At 55.1% G+C, this 23,641-nt stretch overlaps 1 protein-coding gene across 1 annotated transcript in view; it reads right to left on the bottom strand.

Moving 5' to 3' along the window:
- GRID1 (glutamate ionotropic receptor delta type subunit 1) overlaps positions 1-23,641 on the bottom strand; it is a 687,404-nt gene that overhangs the window by 529,849 nt on the left and 133,914 nt on the right. Inside the window, exon 3 of the mRNA XM_040623983.1 lies at positions 1,252-1,536. Coding sequence (XP_040479917.1) covers positions 1,252-1,536 — 285 coding nt within the window. The remainder of the gene's footprint in view (positions 1-1,251; positions 1,537-23,641) is intronic.

The following is a 23,641-nucleotide window of genomic DNA, read 5'->3' as shown; positions in this document are numbered from 1 at the left end:
CTCTTGTAACTCCTCCTGGAAGACTCCAAACAGCATATTTGCTCAAGAGCTGAGGACGACATTCCAGTCTTAGAGAAGCAGAGTATTTAGGCAAATGCAAACATATGCTGGCTTCTCTTCTTAGTTACATTCTTGGCAAAGGAATGATTTCACCAAGACACAAGGCAGGACTTTCGAGGGTCTACGCACTCCATCCTGGCCCCAGCCATGGGGCTGCCGACACTTACCAGTCCCCACACCCTATAAAGACACGTAATATGAGTGGTGATGGCCATGAAAGGTGGCATGGGGGACCCTTGTGAGGGCACTACCCTGTGTCCTGACTCCAGTCACATGAATTTACCTGTGATAAAATTGCACAGACATGAATACACACGCCCGAGTGTCTGTAACTGGAGAAGTGTGAAAGAGGTCTATGGGTCGCATCAACGTCAAATCCCGCTCGTGGTATTATATGAGTCATGCCATGCGTTGCCCATGGGGAACCCAGGTGAAGGGCGCATGGGATCTCTCTGGATTATTTCTCATAATTGCATAGAATCTGTTATCACAAAATTAAAAGTCTTTTTTAAAAAACACAATGTAGAAACCATTTCATCCCAGGGCTAGGCCTGGCCTGTTTTTACAGAGCAGCCATAAGAAAACCTAAAACTATTTCTCCAAAGCCCATTTTTCTGCGCATTTTTAACAAACAAATTTTAGTATTTTTCATCTGGGAGGTCTTCCAAAAAGCCATGTCCAGCCATACCCACATGATCCTAGCCTGTGCCACACCCCTGACCTATGCCCCCCGCCTGAGACCCTGACACTGAGGGGAGACCAGGGAGCTGGGAGGGCCAGGTGACTGTCCAGTGTGAGGGACGGTCTTTGAAGAGGAGTCTTCTGGGAGGACCGTGCCGGCCAGCCTCTGTCGCTACCTACGTGCAGCCCTTCGGATCCCTGCCAGCAGTTTATTAATATTTTATTGAAAACTCAAAGATGATTCAAACTTCAGCTGTCATGATAAGGTGCTGTTGCTAGGCAACATTCATGCCTGTCTACAGATCTGTTTTTGTAGCTCTCCCCCCACTTGCAAAGCTCAAGGTTGGGCCCTACCAACCCTGAGACCCACTCCACCCAGACCACCAACCGCCATGTACACCCAGTCAGCCCTGAAGCTCTCGGCCACCACAGGAACGGTCTGGCTCAGGGGTCTCCCAGCACCCAAGGTGCCTCCCAGGAGCCCCAGAGCAACCCCTGCCCCCAACTCACCATACTCGCTGTCATAGAACATGACAAACTTCTGCCAGCGCAGCTCTGTCACCAGCCTGAGCATGACGTCGTTAAGGCGCACGGGCGGTCTGGAGGCCAGCGTGTAGGCCTCACCGTCAGGGCTGGGGTTCAGGTGGCAGGCAGTGCGCGGAGACCCTCCTGGGTTGCGCTGGACGAAGAGGTGTGGGATGTGCATGGCATCTGTGAGGGACTGCAGGGCGTTGGCAGACGCGCAGCCAGTGGACGTGACCAAGGCCAAAATCCCCTGGGTCATGAGGTCACAGGCTGGAAAGAGAGCAGAGAAAGAGAGAGAGAGAGAGGTCAGCCTGGGGACAAAGCTACACTGACTTCGATCCACATGGCCCAGGCCTGGCAGCTCATGCCCGGGGGGCCCCTAAGAAATGCTGCCTCCTTCCAGAAACTGAGAGCCACCCCGGGGCCAGGCCAGCGGCTCTCACATGCAGAGCACCGCTGAGGCTTTCAGGGCTCGGGCCAGCTAAATGTTCTTACACCCATTTAGCAGATAAGTAAATGGAGACGGGGGGAGGCAAAATCATTTGCCGTAGGCTACTCAAGTGGGGGATGGCAGGACAGGAACCCACCCACATCTGCTTCAGACACCCATCAGAGCTGCTACGTTAGCCATCCTGTTTCCCACCTGGGATGCGAGCCCTTTAAGAGCCAAGAACTCATTTTGTGATCTGTGTATCTCTGAGGCCAAGACACAGGCTGTGTGCTCTATGATTGTTGGCTGGACGGAACTGATTGGGGCTGAAGGGAATGAATTACATCAGAAAGTCAGGGAGACACTTACCCTAGAGGACTCGGGTTGCAGGCAAAAAAAGAAAAAAAGACAGAAACCCCAGGTCTTCTGGCCAAGTTCACTTGATTGATATCATAAAATACTGGGTCAAACCCCAGATGAAGCAGGTGCTTCCAGAAGCCCAGGATTACTCAAAAGCCAGTTGATAATCACTAAGGAAGATGCAGCTAGGTGGAGGAGGAGCTGGAGGGAAGGAGGCGCCAGCAGCCAAGTCCAGGGCCGCGGGACGCACGCACGGCTGGTCATTACCAGTCATCCAGGAACCTCGAGGGGTGCCCCTTTTCGCCACACACTTACGTCTTTTTGGGGACATCAGACCAAAAAAAAGAAAGATGCCCCTCTCCACACTGCAACCCACTGCACCAGTTTTTGAAACAAACATTTATTAATAATGCTTATGTGACGGAGGAATGTGGGAAAGCAGATGCAATTTCAAAACACAGCCTGTGAATGTCAGCAGGCCATCTGCTGCAGACGGCGGACTTTTGAACAACTTTGACAACACGGTTCTTTGGGTGGACAGCCTTTGGGTTTATGTAATGTCTCAGACAAGGCTGAGAGAAGGAGACCAGGAGCAGGGGAAACAAGCCCAAGGAGAAGGCAGCGGGGGCCTGGGGAGGTGAGGGAAGAGGAAGGCCCTGCACACTTCCAAACACCGAAGGCCGGCTGCTCCCTCGGCAAGGGTGCTCACTGTGCACACTCATGAGCACCGCAGGACCGTGGCTCAAATGCCCACCGCTCTCCCTGCTGGGCCCTCGAGCCCCACACACAACGCAGGGACAGGGGTAGTGAAATGAGAGTCTCTGAAGTCTCTCTCAGGAATCACACAGCCCCTCAAATGCTCTGACCTCCTCCCATCCAAGCTTCACACAGCAGTTCTCTCCTAAACAGAAATCCAATTGTGTCCTGCTCCTGTTCAAGCCCTTCAGTGGCTGCCGAGGGCCCTGGGGACAGAGTCAAACCCCTTAGGGCAGCCTTGCAGGCTCCCTGATGCCAGTCGCTTCATGCTCTTCACATGCCAGGCTCAGGCCAACCGCCCACCTTTCAGCCCCTGGGACCCACCAACTTTTCTGTTGCGTCTTGAACCTTCACACCCACTCCTCAAGACTCCATATCCCCAGACTAGCTAAGGACCCCCTGTCCGAGCTCCCCCTGCACCCCTATCCCGGCACGACACATTGCTGGTGTAACTCCCTGTCTCTCCTACTGGACCACACACTCCAGGAGGCCACAGGCCATGCCCATCCTTCCCACCATCCTCCCCTAGACACACGCCGTTCCCCAGCAAAGACCAGTGCAAGAATACAGTAAGCCTTAACATTTTCATGCCCTCTGGTCAATAATTCTACTCTAGGCACCTATCCAAAGTATGGGAATGGCTTGAGAGCCCCAAACATTCAGAGGATACTCATCCCTACTCTCAAAATATCTCCCACAATCTAAAAGATGCAAATAGGTGAGTGGTTATGAAAAATGCTGCATTTGTTGAAAGCATATGTAGCCTTTAAAATTACTTATGAAAATACTACAATAACATGGGAAAGTGCTTGTCATAAAAAAGTTATGTGAAAATAATACAAAATTGTACGTATTTTATTATATCAATTAAATAAAACAACACACATGAAAGAAAGACCAGAAGAGAATACTGAAAAATCCAATTGCTAAAAGTGACTGCATTTTAGAAGAGGCCCAAACTGATTTTCTGTCTTTTCCATATTTTGCCAAAATTTCGAGTCGTGAACAGATAATTCTTTTAGAAAAGGAAAATCATCTTCCAATAATGGGTAAGTTGTGATGCTATGTAGGAGGAGGGACTATTTTGTGAGAATTTTCTCTGTGCTAAATACTGTTGGGTACTTTGTGTATCTCACTATTCTTACACCTGTGTGAGGCAGGTGTCATTGTGTCCATTTTCCAGATAACAGGTTGTGAGACCAAAGAAGCGATAAGGGACAGGGCTGAACTGAGACAACATCCAGTCTAAAAAAGCCTTCAGAGAAGCAGCTAAGTGACAACTGCAGGGCACAAAATTATACGCTCCCCAGAACTGCAACTAGGTAAAAAGCATGCTTGTGGAAAAGGCAAGAAAAAACCAACATGCTGTGATGCTGAATGGATCTCCCCTTACCCTCTTGCACAACTTTCTTCAATCCCAATACACCGAATTTCTAACTCCAAGAAGTAATCACACAAAATAACCTGGACATCACTGGGATATAAAGCTGTCCAGACAGACAGCCCAAAAGGACACCCATGAGTGCTCATTGCAGCCGTGACCCACCCCGTCCAATTCCCTCCCAGGTCATCACCTGACTTCTGGCGGCAAACCCTGCACCCGCTCCATATACGCCAGTTCTGAAGTCACTGAACCTCTCCGAGCCTCAGTTTCCCCTTCTGGGCATGCATCCCACTGCTCCCTGCAGACTGGTTCCTTCCCTCCTGCGTGTTTCATACATACACTCAGGACCCACCCCCCTCACTATGTGCTCCCCCTGCACTGCGTACTGGGGGAGCAAAGAGCAAGAGGACATCAAGCCCCAACTTTGAGGAGTTTGGAACCACCAAAAAGACAGACCCCACGATTCAGCCTGTGAGGAAGGAGAGACGAAGCTCCTTGGGCTCAGAGAAGGGTGACATCAGGGCCTCGAAGAAAGAGAATTTAGACCAGTGTGAGAGGGGTGCAGTGTGACAAAGACACGGGGGCCAGGCCGCAGGAACATGCTCAGGGAACAATAGCCTGACTGGTCACCTTGGCCCATCCTGCTGGCAGCCAGGGACACCAACCTCTTGGCTGGGCCTGGGTTCACCGGGCACAGCAGAAGACGCCCTCGAATCTCACTAACCACAGGTCTGGCTCGGGCTCCTCCGGTCAGCAGTCTGGCTGCAGGCATGTCTCCTTCCTGAGCCTTGGTTTCCTATTAAATGAGGATAAGAATCTCTCCCCAGCCAAGCTCCGGGAACACTGACTTAGGACATGGATGGCAAATGCCAACTCCTACTGTGCACAAGGAAGTTAAACAGAAGCCGGTTTCCTGCCACTCTCCTTGGACACTCCCATCACCGCACCAATGTCCCCATCCAAGGCATGCCCAGGATCCCAAGAAATAGTAGTTCAGTCGAAGAGTGACCTCACCCCTGCTACTGACAGCCCTCCCTGTAGAGGTGGGCACTGTTGCCCCACCCCTCGGACTGCCACCTGCAGCACCCCGCAGGCTCCTTAAGCCACCAGCCTCGGAAACAGGGCAGATAATTAAGGCTGGAAGCCTCTCCCAGGCACTAATGGAGAGGCCCGATGCAAGTCAATTTCCAATCCGTTGTGAATGGCCTGCTAATTGGGGCACCGTTGAAATGATGGTTATTTAGAGGCTCCTAACATAAAAATAATATGATCAAAATACATCGGATCAAAGCCAAATCAGCTATTAGCTTCATCAAGGTTGTGTGCTCATTCCTGGGACAGGACATTATACAACTCACACCCGCACTGTAGAAAGAGATGCTGAACCCCAGTGCCAGGGTCCCCTGGCCAGTGTCTGAATCTAGGCCCTGCCACGTACATGCTGTGGGACTTGGACAAAGTGCTGGCCCTCTCTGGGCCCCTGTCAGATGAAGACGATGGCACCCGCTTCCCAGAGCTGCTGTGCATGCTCCGTGAAAGGTCTTGGTATGTGAAGAGCCATTTGCACCGCCTGGAACGGAGCAGGGATGCAGAAGCCACCAGTGTTATTGCCCCTCCTACTTCAAGGTGTTTCTGCGGCTCACTACAAGATAAGAGCCTTTGTTATCATTCTTTGCCTCCAATATCATGTGGTCATAAAGCTGATCTCTCTCTTGATTGCAACAATACAGGCTTGATGGCTTGATAAGGGCCCCCTGAGAGCGGCTCATCAGCTGAGAAAGCAAGAAGCTGAGATGAATGGGATCAGCTTCCAGCGCCCTCCCCAAGCTTGGTGGGCTAGGAGAGCAGAGGGTCTCTGCAAGGGTCTATGGACTGCCCAATGGCTTCCCAGGAATTGGGAGAAAGAGGGTGCTCAGAGCTCAAGCCTGGGCCCAAATGAGAGGACCCATGAGCTCCACCAGGATTCCCAGACAGCCCCACAATCCCATTCCTGCCAGTGTCCCCCGAGACACCAGCATCCTGCTGATCCAGGGTTTCCCGGACACGACTCTCGGGGTAGAACACGTCAGGCACAGCACCGGCCACATCATGGGACAGATGGGCTCTCCGTAACTCTCATCCCATCTGAGCTTTCTAGTCTCCTGCTGAGAAAACTGAAGCACAGAGAGGGCTGGGGTGTCGGCCAGGGCCACACAGCCAGAAAGCAAACAGCAAAGACACCATCAGAAGCAGACCACCAGAAGCCTCTCGAGGAGCCAGTCCCGGGAAGACATGGGGGCCCACAGGGGCACAGCCCAGGATTCTGTGGCTGATGCTACGCAGCACTTCGCTGAGAGAAACTCTGAGGGCAGCTCTACACTGAGCCCAGGCCCCGGGGAAAGAGCTGGCAAGCAGGCCCAAGGCCTCTCTCTGCTGCCAGCAAACCCTTGGCTTATCCAGTCACTCAGCACCTGCGGGTGGGTGCTGCTGATGACAGAGGTGCCCCCAGACACTGAGGCCACTCCAGGCACCACTCCTGTTTCATGCCCAGTCTTCTCTATCCCCATGGAGATCCCTGGAAAACTCTCAGGCCAAGGATGGTGGGGGCAAGCAATAGCCCCAGAGGGAACCACCCAGAAATGATGCTGGCCACAGCTACCACAGGCCTCCCCTCCACAAGACGCCCCCCCCACAACCACACCTGCTCCTTCTGGAAGACCAGATGTGGTCCCGGCGTAGTGGGAGCCACCCCCGTGGGCCCTGCTGTTCTGAGGACAAGGTCCCTCAACCCCCTGTGCTAACTGGCCTCTGGGCAGCCCCTCCAAGAATCACAAATTTTCCAGACGGACAAGGCAAAAGAGGCCGCTCGGCCTGGATAGAAGCAGATGTGCCCAAAGCAGCCTGACAAGACTCCTGCTTGTCCCAGCAGGCAACAGAAGGGACAGCCAGGCTCTGGGCAGCCCGGGGCTGAGCCCTGCCCTCCAGGAGGAATGGTCAGTCTCTCATGGGGGGTCCAGCAGGCCCCAGGGACCCCAGCCTCTCCCATACGTGGGGCTCCCAGTGACAACTCGTTACTCTAATCATCTTAACAGCCATGAGCACACACCCTCCCCTGAACCTTCCCTCCTTTAAGCTGGCACTGGCTTTATTAATATTTGAATTCTAATGGCTAATGCTTTAAATTAAGGTAGCATTTATAAATACTTTATAGTCGATGAATAATTGACCAAATTTAGTATTGTCATAACTCATAGTAAATTATTGATCTATGAAGAATAAATATTTTTTCATGTTTTATTAAGACACTTAAAAGGTAAACAAAACCACGAAATGGGGGGGAAAAGGGTGGCAGCATCAGACAAAGGCAGGGGCTAGAGCTCTGGTCCTGTGGGACGCTGACCCCTCCCTCGCTGCCCAGCAACAAAGGGCACCCCAAAGGACAGTCAGCAGGGCCTCACCTCCCTCCCTCTGGTGCATCCTGTCCTGCTTAAATCGCGTGCACTCCCAGAAGCTTCCGCCAGCCTTCACTCCCCGCTCCTCGCTCAGCTCAGCGGCTGTCCAGCAGACAACGTCACTACCCTCTCTCCCCTTACATAGCACAGCCGCTGAAATCCCCAATGAGAGTCAGCCCTGGCGGTCAACCTGGCCACCCCCTCCCCCCACACACCTGGCAACACAGCGACCCTTGCAAAGTTGTATCACCAATCTCCACAGGCCTCTCCACACTGCTCTTCACTTCCCGCCCTCTCCACCACCTCCCTAACCCAGTCTCAGACCTCCCAGCTTCATCCCCACAGACAACCTTGCCCCATTCTTCATGGATAAATAGAAGCCATAATTGTAAGGAACTCAGTCGGCTTCTGGCCACCACATCTGGCTACCACGTCCGCATTTGTGCTAGGAGCTAAGGAGGACAGCCTCTCCTGTCTTAGGCCGGGCCCTGCTCAGCCACTCTGGGTGCTCCCACCTCTTGCCTTCCCCCAGACCAGACTCAGACCCAGACCCATCACTCACGCCCTCTCTCTGTGAAATCACCAACCTTCCTTGTGTATTTGACCTGCCCTTTACAAGTTAAACCCCAGCCCTGTCGTTGATGGTTCCGAAGTTGCTGCTCCGCCCACAACCCTCCCTTGGGCTGCCAACACCCCGCCAGGGGGGAGCTCCTTTGCTGAGTTCACAGGCAACTCAAATTTGGCTGGTCAACACCGTACCATGGGGTAGGACCCTGTCCCTCCTGGTCACCAATCTCAGCAAAGGGGCACCCCTATCCACCACTAGTTCTCGACCCTTCTCTCTCCCAGACCCTCTGCATTCAAGCCATCAACCAAGTCCTGGATGTTTTATCTCTAAAATATATCTTGGGTCTGTCAACTTTCCTCCATCACCTTGGTTTAAACCACCATGACATCCCCCCTGGACCCACCTACCTCCAATCTCCCCCCGATCTACCGTCTTCCACTCTACACACCACAGTGAAACGGCCTTCGCGAAACACCAAGCAAGCAGCGCTTCCCTGCTCGCTATCCACGGTAGCTTCCCACTGGCTTTAAAATAAGATCAACACCCCAACAAGACCTGCAAGGCCCTACAGAACCCACTCCCATGCCCTGCGTCCCAGGCAGCAGCCTTCGTGCCATAACTCAGATACTCCCAGCTCTCCCCGCTTCTGGTCTCCACAAACCTCCCTTGGCCTGCAGTGTTCCTCCTGCATCCGACTGGCTGGCTCCCCTCATTCTGTGTTTCTGTGGGTAACGTCACTCCCACAAGAGAACTTTCCATGACCTCTGTCTTCCCCTATTGTACTTTGTCTGCACACCATCCGCCAACATTTGCAACTGTGGACTATTTCGCGTGGCCGCTGCCAGGCATCTCATTCTCTGAACGATGAGCCCATGAGCAAAAGCGCCTACATACTGCTTACCCTCCAAGCCCCTGGCCTAGCGCCCAGCATGGCATAGCACAGCAACAAACTATCTAATACTGCAAACAACTCCGCAAGATAAGCACTATTGGTGTCCACAGTTTGTTGGTGAGACAGTTTTCAAACCTGCCAAGGTCCCCAGATATTCATGTCCTCCCAAAAGGGAGGCCACATTCCAAAATCTGGAGAAGGACGGTTTCTTAAAACTGACCTAGTTTCTTAAAACTAGCCCCTCTAAGGAGAGCTACACCAAGAGCTTAGAGGGTGCCAAGGGGACAGTGAGAGAAAAGTCGGTGGAGGCCCCAAAGCACCTCCAGGCTGGGAGCTCCCACGCCCCTGCAGCCTCACGGTCCATGCAGCCCAGGGGCCCACAGGAGCAGGGCCAAAGGGTCCCACTGGATGTTGGAGCATAGCCTGCAGCAAGTGGGCAGCTGGGGCAGGCAGGACGCACGGAGCCCAGCAGGAGGGTGGAGAAGAGCTGGCAGGACCATGCCAATCTCTGGGGCCTCATCTTTATGCCAATTAATGAATCAAAACTGATTCCCTGCTCCCACAGATTGGAAACACAGGGAACACGGGGTGGGATCATGCTGGCTTATTTATAGCTCTCCAGCTCCTCGTTAATGACTTTTACTGCTCCGCCAATGGAGCACCAGGCTCCTGGGCCGGATTCACACAAAGCCTACACTGTGGAAGTGAAATCAGGACAGTGACAAGTCCTGGGAGACTCGGAGAACCTCGAAAGCAGCCGAGCATCCAGGGGCCTCCTGCAGCTGTCTCCGCAATCCCAGCCCAGACCTCTCTTCCTGGGCTCCCCCCAAGCCCTTCTTCTGCATGCCACTCCCTACACCTGCCCACATCCCTTATCAGCCTCCTGGTCTCCCTGCCTCCCAGCATTGCTTTCTCCAACCCACTCCACAAACCAAAGTTCAGCAACCAAGCATGCCCCCCAAAATATCTGCCATGCTCCCCATCTCCTGAGAGTCAAAGTCCAGTTTGTGAGATTCCCCCAGCCCCCCCAACTCCACACACCAGCATGGCACCCCTCTATTGTCCAACATGCCCCATGCTCTGCTCATGTCACCATGCCCCCCCCCAATCTCTAACTTTACACATGCTGATTCCTTTTTCTTGAAATGCCCTTCCTCCACCACTATGCCCTTCAAACTCCTCCTCCTCCTCCTTCTCCCCCTCCTCCAAGACCCATCCCTAATACCTCTTTCTCTATGGAACTTTCCTTGACTTCCCCTTGCTAAGAAAAATTAATCACCCCCTTCCCTGGGACGATAGCCTTTCTATCAAGTATGTATTATTTGACTTCATGCTTAATTCCTAAGGTCCCAAGAAAAGAGACTAAGTTTCACAGCCTTCTGTAGGTCCAGGCTCAGGGCCTGATATAGGCCTGATATAGGGACGGTCAGAGGATGTTCACTGCAGGAAGGAGTAAGTGAAAGCACAGATGAATAAGGACAAAGAGCTGGAAATGTCAGGGCTGCAAGGTGAACGAGTCACCCAGAGAATCCGTGCAAGGGGACGCATGTCAGGAACGAGGCAATGGCAAAGTGTGCCTCATCCCGGAGCAGGCCTAGCCCTAAGCAGCACAGGGAGAATTAAGATCGTGGGCTCTGGGGCCTCCTAGACTTGGCTTAGAATCCAATCCCTGCACGGATAAGCCAGGGGCCCAAGGGACACTCACTTCATCTAATTCTGCCCAAGAAGTAGTGACTGTTTATAGGTGGGAAAAGGAGGGTGAGAACCATGGAGAAAACGACGGTTCTGTCTTGGAGCCGGTGAGGCAAGGGAGAGACAAGGCCAGATCTGAGAAGCGCTGGTTCCCCACACCCCAGAGGCGGGACAGCTCAGGGGCCTGAGCCCAAGTGGCAGCCTGGCTCAGAGACGACAGAAGGGGATGGTTCGCAATACAGGGAGCAAGCTGGGGTGCTCTGTGTTCCTGGGACATGACTCAGGGACATGGGGCACCCCTGTGTGGCCACAGCTGGGACAGGCTTGGATACCCCTTGGTAGCCAAGAAGGTGTTTTCAACTCTAGAGCCCGAGGGAAAAGCGGGGAAAGGCTGTGGCAGTGCCCGTGCTGGGGGTGAGGGCACAGCCCTCTGCTTCTTCGGACTATGAAAGGAAAGACAGGAGCCTGTGCACAGATGGCTGCCAGGCGCCAGAGGGGGCCCGGCCCATCCGTCTCATCACTAAAGCCATTGTTCCCCTGGGAAGTGGATACTGCTACCCCACTCTCGAGAGGAGCAGAGACCCAACGTTAGGGTGTTGCCTGATGTCACAGGGGAGCCTGGATTCAAACCCTGAGCTGCCTCTGACCTCAAAGTTAAGCACAGGGGCCCAGGAGACAGGCAGAGCCCCTGCTATAGCTGTGTGCTCTCAAGCAAGTCAGTCCAGCTGGCTGAGCCGAAGCCCTCACTTATCAATAGGCTAATAACGGTCCCCACCTCTAGGGCTGTCAGGAGGATGGAATGAGCCAGAGGCCACGGCTGGATGTACTCCAACAGGACAGACCCCGAAGCCTGACCTCAGCCCTCCCCACATCCCTGGGCTGCCCAAGGCCAGCTCACGTGTGCCTCTCCACCTGCATGTGTCTTCCCAAAGCCAAGGCCATCCGGTCACCAGGCCCCATCTGGCCTGAGTGCTCCCACCAGGCCCAGCGCGGCCCTCTCAGATGGGGAACGGAGGCTTGGTGAAGCTTCTGGATTTCCCTTCCCATCTCAGCCAGTGTCTCACTTTCCTAGTTTTCTCAGGCTTCTCTCTCATTCTCTCTGTTCTTGCTTCTCACTTCCTGAGCTTCAGCCTTAGTTCTCTCTCTGAGTGCATGCGTGTGTGTGTGTGTGTGTGTGTGTGTGTGTGTGTGAATCTCTCTCCCCCACCAGCCTATGTCTTCTCTCCCTAGTAGGGCTGCCCCAGAGGGACAGAGCCCCATGTCTATGCCTTGGCTCCCAATCTCCACCCTGGTTTGGAAGCTGACCCATGGATGCCCACCCGCTAGGCCCTCAGCTCCCCATTCCCTCCGACCACGTGGGATTAGTGTCGCAGGACCAAGGGTCACCTCTCAGTCAGTGCCCCTTCCAGAAAAACTGGGAGGGCACAGAAACATCCCCATCCTGCCAAGCTCCAGCTCTGAGACCTTGCACTAATCCTGCAGCTTGGCCTCCTGGTAGGCTTCCAGAAGGCAACGTCTGGGCTCTGAGGCACAAAGCAGGGATCCCAGAGGCTCTGCTGTGTCAGGCTCACATCTCTGTCACCTGTGTTCTCCTGCTAGAAACTCAGCATCCACTTCAAGTGCCTCTTCCTCTCCAGAGGACTTCTTCACTCAGTCAGGACAACACAGGCCCTGGCTCTGCGGCCCCCCACTTTATACACAAGTGCAGTTCAGGGAGTATCATTGTTTGTTCACAGGTCTCTGTCACACCCTGGACTCAGTCCCATAAGGACCTCTCCATCCCCAGCACCAAGTCTGGGATGGACACCCAGATGCCTCAGGGGAGCAGGCAACAAAAGGACAATGCTGGATGGGCATAACGTTGACCCTGGTCTACCCCCCATCACTGGGGCAGCCCAAGATGGCTGCTCTCACTAAGGGTGACAGGTTGTCACCACCCTATGGGTCTGTCTCTAGAGTGAAGGTCCACAGGGACACCCACACACACCCCAAAAGCCTGAGCAGGTCAGGTATGAGTGGATCCAGGCCTCTGTGCTACTCCCTGGCCTATCACCAGGTGGAGCCCAGCACTGAAGCCCTGGCCTGAAGCCCTCCCGATGGGCAGGGATAGCCCACTCTCACGGGGAGGATGCCCACCACTGAACCCCAGCTTCTGGGCTTCACTGACCCAGAGCAACCCTTGGTCCCTCCTGCCACATTCCCTGACTCTATCACTGGGAGGGCCGCACCCACCCTCCAGAAGGGAGCCTGAAGCTCAACATTTCCCCCTGCACGATGTCCCTCAAACAAGGTGTTCGGACCCCCTCTTTGGGCACCACCCCTCCACAGCTCCGCCCCTTCCCTCACTCCGCCCAGCCTAGCTGCCCCCCACCCTGGCTGCCATCCAGCCCCCATGCCTTGCAGCCAGACCCAGGGAAATGGCCAGCAAGGCCAGCCCGCTCACACCTCTTAGCCCTCTGCATGCTGTTCCCCACAGCCCTCAGCACACAGCACCTGGGGTGAGGGCAGGAGTGGGGAGCCGGGGCCCAGCCAGAGAGGTCGCTGTGGCAGATGGGGCTGGTCACACCCCTGGGGCCCGCGGTGCTCTTCACATCTTTGTCATGCTCTCTGCATGGAGCAGTCCAAGCAGGCTGGTGTCCACACTCACTGGTCCAAACCCACAGCTGACTGAACAGAACAGTGCAGGGGAAATTCCTGACCTGTGTCTTACAAATGAACTTTTCTCCGTTCAGCCCATTCTCCTCCCGGGAGGCAGCAGGCACAAAGCCCGAGCCCTATCCTGTCACCTAGCATCCAGGAGCCCGGGCTGGTCCCTTTATAGAACACCGATGTATTATTTTTTAAAGGAGGAGGACAAGGAGGAATGGGTCACAGCACCCGCATTACACATAAGACATGAAAATAAAGCCTCCGGCACAAAATACATCTTGAATCAATTCTACGATGCTAATTCCTTCCCCTTGGGAAGCATCTGCTCACTCATTCATCATTCATTCCCTTATCAGGTGCTCAGCACCCTCCCTCCCAGGTGCTTTTAAACCCAGCACACACTGGGGCAGAGGACATCCAATGACATAGGGGAAGGTGGCAGGCTGCTGTCCAGCCCACTGGGGGCTGAAACAGAAAGAAACGAAGCACTCCGTCCCTCTTAGAGAGATGGAACACCCCATGGGTAAGATCACGGGTTCCAGAGCTGAACTGCCCAGACTCACATCCCTGCTCTCTGCCTTCAGCTGCGAGCAGCTTTGGGCAAGTCACACCCTCTCCATGCCCCACCTTAACGATGGCCTTACCACGGCGATTTCAAATCTGATACATGCATTTCACCAAGCAAAAGCAAACGAGCAAACAAAACCCACAGTGCCTACCCCATAGGATACTAACAAGACTAACTCAAATGAGTTAGAATCCAGAAAGCATTCCAGCCCCCACTGGTGAGTACGACTAACTGCGCAAACGCACAAGGAAGGAGCAAGGCCAGAGAAGAAAGCAGCGCAGCCACATTCAAAACCAGGCTGACGGTTAGTGCCCCAGGCCAGCCTGGGCCCACCTGTGCATCTCCCAGCAGGGGGCCCAGGTGCAGCTCTGCTGGCCGGGGGTGAGTGCGGCAGCACGGCCCAGCTGCTACCTGCCAAAGCCTGCAGCTGCTTTCTCTTTCACCCCAGGGCCCTGCATGGCCTTGACGTCTACTGTCTCATTATCATCCTAACAGCCATCACGACAACACACAGCCTCCAACACTGAAGAGACGGTGCCACTCTTAGAGAAGGCATCTAGAAGGAAGCGGTTGCCTCTGCTCCCAGCAGCCACCACCTGACAGTCTCTCAAGAAAAGGGGTTGGTGCGGGTGCTGGCCCGGCCCCCAGAGGCAGCTTTCCCAGCTGGACCAGCCCTGCATCCCAAGGGAATGGAGGCAAAGCCCTCAGGACACAGGCCAGGCCTGCTGAGCCCAGCTCAGAGGACACTCACTCCTGAGACGCACGAGCAAGAGCCCAGCTGGCCCAGGGACATTAGGCATCTCGGCTCCCAGGTGCTTTGGAGCAGACAGGGAGAGAAATCAGAAATCTCCTGCCGCCAGCAGGGATGAGAGGGGATCCTTGCCAGTGATAATGAAAAATTTCACAGTGGCAGATGCTTGGAGAAAATTGAAAAACAATACAACAAAATTCACAAACCAGAGAGGAACTTAAGAGAAACCTGATCAGTGGGGCTCAGTTTTCCCATTGGCACCTTTCCAGCCATGAGAAGCCCCACTGGGAACCAGGTCCTCCCTACTGGGCGATCAAATTGCCCCCCGCAGCCCATCACAAATCTCTCCAAGCACCTACTACGTGCCCGTGCCAGGAACACTGAGATGGTGCAGATCTGGCCCCAGGTCTTAGAAACAGCGTGTGGAGAGGGAACTGGAGCATGAGCCGGGATGCTGTCATTCGGTGTCAATGGGGGGATGTCAGGCAAGAGGAGTGTGGCCGTGGAGTCATGTGGCCCAGGATGGCAAGGGGGCTTCCCAGGGGACAGAGCAGCTGAGGCTGGGACAGAACGCAGATAAAAGGAGGACCAAGAGAAAGAGAGCCACTAGGCTGGCAGCAAGGCACAAGCCCAGGCATGCACACTGATGGCATCCGTGATCTGCCAGGAGTGAGCCACTCATGCTGGGGTGAAGAGGACCCAGGGAATGGGGGTTCAGAGCAGAGGTCTTGCCTGCTCAGTGGAGGGGCTTTGGAAGAAGTCTTGGAGGGCTCCTGAGCACAGGCGAGGCCCGTTCAGAGCTTGCCTTTGGAAAAATGGCCCCAGTGAGGACACAGCAAGAGGACTCGAGGCCTTGACTGACTCCTCCTGCTCCTTGCCCTGGCAGGACCAGGGCCAGGGAGTGCAGGGGCAGGAGGCAGTGAGGACAGCCAGGGCCCTTGCAGGTCAGGGGATAGAGTCAGCTAGAAGCACAGAATGGGGGGCAAGCAGGGAGGCAGGCCTAGGAGCCCAGACTCCCCCCAAGAGCCAGCAGGACTAGGGGTTAAGCACACACATTGCATCCCCCACAATCCCAGAAGGGCATCACCATACTCCCCCCGCCCCCGACCAGGGGACAGCTGAGGCTTGGCAATGTGAGGTCTCTTGCCAAGTATGATCCCTCCCCCCCCGCTAGTATGAGATCAAGAACTCAGGCCTCCCCAGAGGCACAAGCTGCCCACCCCAAGCCTGGGCTGAGGACCCAAGGGGCAGGGCAGGATGGGAGCTGGTTCCTTTCAGCCCCGCAGGGAGTGAGGCCAGCCCTTCGGCCTGCAGTCAACATCTGCAATGTCTGGGAGGCTCAAGAGAGCTCTAAGAGAAAGGACTGAATGCCAGGGAAGGAGCTGGGAGAGGAGAGTGGATGAGTTGGGAAAGAAAAGGCATGCCCCTCCCCCACCTCTGCCCCTAATGGAAACCCCATGGAGGCCACTGGAGGCACAGGCTGAGCCTGAGGGACGCAGACACCCCGGCACAGCCGGCAGCCAGTGGGAGAGAGGAAAGCCGGCCCCACATAAGGCATGGGAGCTCAAGGGAGACCCTCAGTGCAGGGGACCCGTCCCCGCACTGATTACGTCTCAGACCACTGACGGGGCCACAGGGTATAAGCCAGGGCAGAGCTGCATCCCGAAACTCTCCAAGTCAGAATAGGCCCAAGCTATACATGAGCCTTTCCCCAGAGCCCAGCTCGAGGGGAGCAGGTACCCCCCTCCTCCCCATCAATCAAGCAGGAGGTGGCAGTGCCAGGGGTACACACACAGAACAGCACCGTCACCAGGTGGGGGCACATGTGAGGCCACTTCCGTCCGCAGGGCAAGTTTAGCGGGCACAGGCTCCCCGTGTGAGCTTCTGCTAGCCACGTGTTCCCGTGACACATTTTCCCATGCTGCAGGCCAGGGCAGAGAGGTTCTGCAAACAGACAAGAATTGCCCTCCCTCCCCCAAAAAACCCAACACAATATGTGCTCATTGTGACCTGCACTTCCTCAGGACATTTTCTTGCTATGAAACAGGCTCCACATAGATGGCTAAGCCTAGAAGCTTCCATAGGCTTAAGTGAGGCCCAACTCCGGACCTGCCCTGGCCGTGGAAGGCAGTGCCCCTCTCCTCTGCCCAGACACCTTCGCTGGAGTGAGACAACGAAACAAAGACGTGGGAGGACGCAGCCCCCAATGCGCACACCAGAAGAGGAAAGGGGAGCTGCAGGGCTGGGGCTCCGTCCCCCCGCAAATGTCCCACCCAGCAAGCACGCATGCACCCACATGGCCCCGCACGCACACACGGGCTCCTCTGCACTGAGTTCCCACGCCATGTGGGCAGCCCCACACCCCAGACCACTGAGCCTCAGCAGGATCTGCAGGGATGATTCTGTGCAGATCTGGAGATACCTGAACTCTGTGGCCTGCCCCAGCACTGTCTCTCCTCTGTAGGGACCTCCACCCCAAGGGCAGGCCAGCTCGGCCCTCTGGGCAAGTGCGCTCTCTTCTGTAGGCCCACACAAGCAGACGGCCGTCAGCCCGGCCTGAGTCTTCTCTCCAAGATGTGACTGGGGTGGCATGGGAGCAAATGACAGCCACATGCCATGTCTCATCACAGAGATACAGTGACACTGGGGGCAAAACAGGTCGAGGGAAAGACCTAACTTACTGAGCAAACTGCTCTGCTCATGGCAGCTTCTTCCCTTGCTGATGGCATTTGATTTGCCCAACAATTCTGAGGTAAGGATTATTGTCACCATTTTTCCAATGAGGACACTGAGGCTCAGAGAGCCAAGTCACTTGCCCAAGGTCACACAGCAAAAGGCAATGGAACCTTAGTTCAAACTCAAGTAAGTCTGACTTTGCTGATCCTGCTATTTCCACACTCCCAAGTGGTACAGGTGAAGACAAAGGACCAGAAGGTGAAGACCAAGGACCAGCAAGCAATAGACTGATGTTCAAAGTCACCTAAAAAAAAAAAAGAAAGAAGGAAAACCTTCCTGCTCTCATCCCAGGCACATGTCCCCACTAACTGGGCTCCATCTTCCCCAAGTCCCACCTCCTACTGAACCCCCAGAATTCCCACCCTCTCAAGCCCCCCCCCCACTCCCAACATACACAGACTAACAAATCTACTTCCTGAATCTATTTAAACCATTGGTTGAAGGAAGGTGTTGCTACAGGAGACAGCATCAGCACCTCTCCGGGCAGAGCCTTAACAGAGAGGAGCCCCACTCCCCACCCCCGCTGCCCACACTGCCACGCAGTCAACGGGAAGATGATCTCTACACCTCAGAGCCTAGAAACGTGCAGAAGGAGGTACGAGAAGGTGTGGGCACTAGGATGCTGCCGCCTATCCCGGCCATGATCAGATCCGTGGTCAGCCTGCTCCACCAGCCCAGCCTGGGCCCTCCCAGCATGGCTGCTTCTGCTCTGACACGACTATGGGGTCACTGGGCAGGACACACAAATAGGCCAGACACGGCCCCTTCCTCCCAAGATCCCACCCCCAGGTTGCACGTGACCCCCGTATCTCCACCATGCCCCAGGGGCCCTGACATCACGTGGGGAGACGACAAGCTGACATCCACTACGCACCCAAGGTGCACTCCTGCAACATAGCCAGCCAGAACACTAGCCATTGTCACACCAGCACCCAAGCCCCCGTCCCCCTCCTCCTCCTCCTTCAGAGCTCAGCTCAAGCATGCCCTCCATGAAGCCTCCTGGGACCTTCACACACACACACACACACACACACACACACACACACACACACACACAGTGTTCAGCTCAGCCCGGCACCTGTTACTCTGAATGATCACCCTCCGTCTTGGCCACCAAACCATTGCGGCCACTGCAGGATCCCCGAGGCGCAGGAGCCTGGGGGATGTGTATTGAAGGAGTGAATGAAGGATGTGTATCGAAGGAGTCGGATCAAGCAGAGGTGCTGAGGACTGGCTGCACGTACCAAGTTATCGATTCTGCCCTACAGAGCTGTGGCTCAAGCTTTCCAGCTGAGGGCCCTGGTGGGAAGCGGAGGGGAGCAAGAGAGGGATGCCATTTCCCAGTCCCTCCCACAGCTCCAGCACGGTGAGCTGGATGCGCCCAGTGACTTGGCCAGGGCCCAGCTAAGCCCCAGACCTGAGATCCCAGTGGCGCTCACGGGCTCCACTCACTCCCTGCGTCTCTGCAGCTGCGGCAGCAGCCAAGGTGGCTGCCCAGAGCCAGCACGACACCTTTCTGCCTTAAACGGTTGACTTCTTAAATGGTTTTTAGAAGGATGTAACACCAAGGGAGGCACCGTGCAAGGCTGAGAATTGCAAATATTTATGGTGTTTACGCATATTCATATTCATACGAGGACTATATTATTGCTCACTGCAATCTCCACTCTCCTTTGAGGCACAGCTTTTTGCAAGGAAGGAGGGGTGACAACGGGCAGCGGCCCGGAGGCAGCAGGGTCCGGAGGTGCCTTGAGAAGTGTGGCTGTCCTGGCCCCCGGCCCCACCCCAGGCAAGCAAGCAGTGCCTGCCCTGAAACAGGGAGAAAAAGGTCGAGGGGCCCTGGGTTGTCAGGGAGAAACACAGAACAATGTGCTGAAGAATCCATTTTCAGGGGCGCCTGGTGGCTCAGTCGGTTAAGGGTCTGCCTTCGGCTCAGGGCGTGATCCCAGGGTCCTGGGATCAAGCCCCGGTTTCGGCTCCCTGCTCGGTGAGCCTGCTTCTCCTATTCCCTCTGCCTGATGCTCCCCCTGCTTGTGCTCTCTCTCTCTGCCAAATAAATAAATAAAATCTTTAAAAAAAAAAGAATCCATTTTCATGGCGTGGAAGTCCCACATCTCTGTGAGTGACAGGACCCTTTTTTAAAATTCAAAAATGGCCCCGACCTGAGGGAGTCATACTTTAAGTATCCACGGACTGAGAACATTCCTAACGAGCACATAGGCTTCGGTAAATGAACCTGCAGGTCGTTACACTGACCACGGCACCATCGCGGCCATGTGTGGGCCAGGGTGAGGCTGGGAGCACACATGGATTCACGTCCCCTTTCTACAGACCTGTAGGTGGGCAGCTGGGCTGACGGAAAATGGAGAGAAACACAAGAAACAAGGAGAGGGTGTGGATGAAAGAGAAGAATCACATCACAGGCATCCCAGAGGACTCCCAGAGTCGTACACCCAAAAAGAGAGGATCACTCTGCTCCCTCCCGCCCATCCTTGGCCACCGCAAACACACACACACACACACACACACACACACACACACACACACACACACAGCTACTGGAAGAACCACCACTCCCTGGAGCTGTGGGCAAAGCCCACCCAGCACACCCTGCCACTGTCTCTGCTCCCCAGAGGAGGGGGGGTGTTTGCAGCAGCAGGAGCCCCCTGGGCAGGAACCCCAGGGTCCAGCCCAGCCTCCTCTCTTCTGCCTTCCAGAAGCAGCTGGGGGAGCAGTCTCAGCAGAGAAGTGACCAGACCTCACCTCTCCCTCAGCCGGCATGGAGTTCAGCCAGCCTGCGGCACTAATTAGGAAACAGGGTGCCACAGGTCACCCAGAGAGACCAGCGTGGAGAACGGCCAGGCCTCAGCCTTGACATTTTCCCTGGTTTGATGGGGTGCGTCCCACCCGAGCAGGCCCCAGTGCCCACAGTTCATCCTTCTCGGGGTTACCGAACATCTGGGGCAGGAGCCACCGTGAGCTGTGTTCATGGAATCAGCCCCCAACACACACGGACCTGTCAGGAGAATGCAGGCATCTCCAGGACGTGCCTCCCCTGACTGCCCATGGGCCTGAGTGTGGCCGCGGTGGGTCCTCCTCCCAGTAGGAGAGAGGAATGACAGGAGGGACCCGGCGTAGGGGAACACAGAACCGGGGGGAGGTCTGGTCAAGAAAAAGAGGTCACAGGACAGGGGCCCCCCATCCACTCGAAGGGGCCCTCCTTCTGGGGTCGAGGGTGGGCCTCAGAAGTCCACAAGCCTGGCATTAAGAGCTCCCACAGAGCGAACTGGACAGTAGCTCAGCCTGAACTCTTTGAGGAGAGAAGAGAGAGGGCCTCAGCACGAGGCAGGGAGCAAAACTCTGAAGCAAAGCCCACAGTCCTTCTTTTCACCTTCCTGCCTCCAGCCTTGCCCCGCTGGCCCATTCCTCACCCAAGCAATCTTCCTAAAACCCCCTGCTTCGGGCCCCCAAGGATGCCCATCCCTAAGGAATCTGCCACACCAAGGCCTGGCCCAATACCCTCATGAGCTCGTCCAGCTCTCCGCTCCTGTCTCCCAACATCTGCCCTACCCTCATGCTGCCTCACACAGGTGACTTCCTGCTCCCTGCTGCCCTTCTTCCCACCTCTGAGCCCTCAGCCATGCTGGCTCTCTGCATGGAGGGCTGTCAGCCCACATCCCACCCATGAAGTCCCTGCTTGGTCCCCAAGACACAGATCAAGTGTGGATCACCTCCCAAGGTAAGCCAGTGCTCCTGGGCTGGCCGTGCTCCCCTCCATCATGGGGCCTCAGTGCATTGTCCCCACCACTAGACTGTGAGCCACTGGACGGCCTAGGAATTGAGTCCCAGCACAGGTCCTGGCATATGGTAGATAACCAGTGAACACGGAGGGAGGGAATGAATGACAACACAAGGATAGACGGATGGATGGATGGATGGATGGATGGATGGATGGAGAGATGGATGGATGCACGTATATTTGCATGGATGGATTGGTGGCTGGATAGACGGATGGGTACATGGGTGGGTAAAAGGGACGGGAAATGCAGACAACCAGGGGAAGTCTGACCTTGCTCCGGCCTTGGCCCCCCACCCTCACTCCACGCCACCAGAGCACAAAGGCACTTAGAAGGATTAAGCCTCCTTGATACAATTGGAGCGGCTGGAAATAGCTCTGTGCAGCCTGCAGACGCTGCCTCCCAGCAATCAGCCTCAATCAACACCCACCTGTCCCAGCTGCCAGTTAATTCCACCTGACACCCTGGCCAGGCAGCTCGAAGCCGCCAGGTGTCGGCCCCCTATGAGGGATCGCAGGGGTTGGATACGCTCAGCCAAGGCCAGAGCAAAGTCACCCTCCTGGGTCCCCAGTGCCCTACAGGGACAACAGTATCCATAAGCCGCAGCTCAGAGCAGAGCTTAGAGACCTCAGGAGACCATAACCTCCAAGGGACCGGGGCCAGCCTCAGGAAATAAGCATGTGGTCCCCTTCTGCCCCAGCCACTCTCCTCTCAAATTCCTGACACAATTCGAGGCCCTAAAGAGTTGGTACCCCAAAGGAGGGACTTTTCAGAGCTTCAGATATTGGAATATGGGGTCTCTTCAACCCCAAAACATAATAATGGCATCTTAATGACTATGCAAGGGAGTGAGGGAGAGGGGTGCATCCCCTCCATATCGTCTACTTGCCCAAGGGTGCCCCAGACAAGCCTGGGCGGTACGGACACAACTGGCACACCCAGTGGGGAGGGGCTGCCTTGGTCCAGAGGGGGCTTCTGTGCCTTTGATACGGGGACTACGTGAAACTCAGGGAAGGATCCCCATGTGATTGTGATCTCCTTTGGGCCTTCTACTCTGTAACACCCCTCCAGGCCCCCTAGCCCCTCAGGCTCTCCAGTCATATGCCTTCCATGCCCCCCACAATAACCCTTGTCACTCAGCCCCAGCAAGTGCATGGGGCCAACATAGCCAGTGCCCCTCCTGCCTGGACAAAAGGGAGGCCTCCCAAAACACCCGGGACCACACAAAGAGCAGATAGGGTTCTGAGTAAGGACAGGAAGTCCCGCTGCCAAGTTCAAAGCCCAGCTCTGCCACTTCATGAGCCGTGTGACCTTGGGCAAGACAGAGAACCTCTCTGTGCCTAATTTCCACACCAGCAAAATGGGTGAATAATAGACCCACATCACAGGACTGAGTAAATATAGACAGTCCCCAACTTAAGATGATTGGACTTAACAATTTTTTAATTTTACAATGGTGTGAAAGCAATAAGCATCTAATAGCAACCTTGCTTTGAATTGTGATCTTTTCCCGGGCTAGCAATACACAGCACGATACTCTCTCGTGACGCTGGGCACTGGCAGCGAGCCTCAGCTCCCAGGCAGCCGCGTGACCACGAGGGCAAGCAACCGATGCACTTAGGCCATTCTGGTTTTCACTCAGTCCACTACTCAATAAATTACAGGAGATATTCAGCACTTTATTATAAAACAGGCTTTCTGAGGGGCACCTGGGTGGCTCAGATGAGCATGGGACTCCTGGTTTCAGCTCAGGTCATGATCTCATAATCTCATGAGATCAAGCCCTCAGGGTTGTAAGATTGAGCCCCGGGTCAGGCTCCCCTCCCAGCTCAGCGGGGAGTCTGCCAGAGATTCCCTCTCACCCTCTCCCCCTCCCCCTGCTCGCACACTCGAGCATAGGCACGCACGTGCGTTCTCTCTCACACACTCTCTCTCTCTCTCCCCCCACCAAATAAATAAATAAATCTATAAAAATAAAATAAGATGTGTGTTGATGACTTTGCCCAACTACAGGCTAATATAAGTGTTCTGAGCACATTTAAGGTAGGCGAGGCTACGCTAGGATGCTCGGTAGGTTAAGTGTATTAAATGCATTTTCAACTTAAGATATTTTCAACTTACAATGGGTTTACGTAACCCTGGTGTAAGTCGAAGGTCTGTAATATGAAGGGCTAGGAACAGAGCCTGTCCGGGCATCCTCTGGGTGCTTCAGCTATGACCTGGGCGGGGCAGCGGGGACACTTCTGGGAGCAGGTGGACTCCTGTCACTCTAGCCCATCAAGTTTCATTCCTAAGCACGTGTGTTAGGCCCGGTGCTGCCTGGAGCACACAACTACCCAAACGTCTCACACCTCTCCCCGT

This window comes from Ursus maritimus, unplaced genomic scaffold (assembly GCF_017311325.1).
Source record: "Ursus maritimus isolate PB19 unplaced genomic scaffold, ASM1731132v1 scaffold_7, whole genome shotgun sequence".
NCBI lineage: Eukaryota > Metazoa > Chordata > Mammalia > Carnivora > Ursidae > Ursus > Ursus maritimus.
Note: the sequence above shows the minus strand (reverse complement) of the source record. Positions and strands in the feature narration are given on the sequence as shown.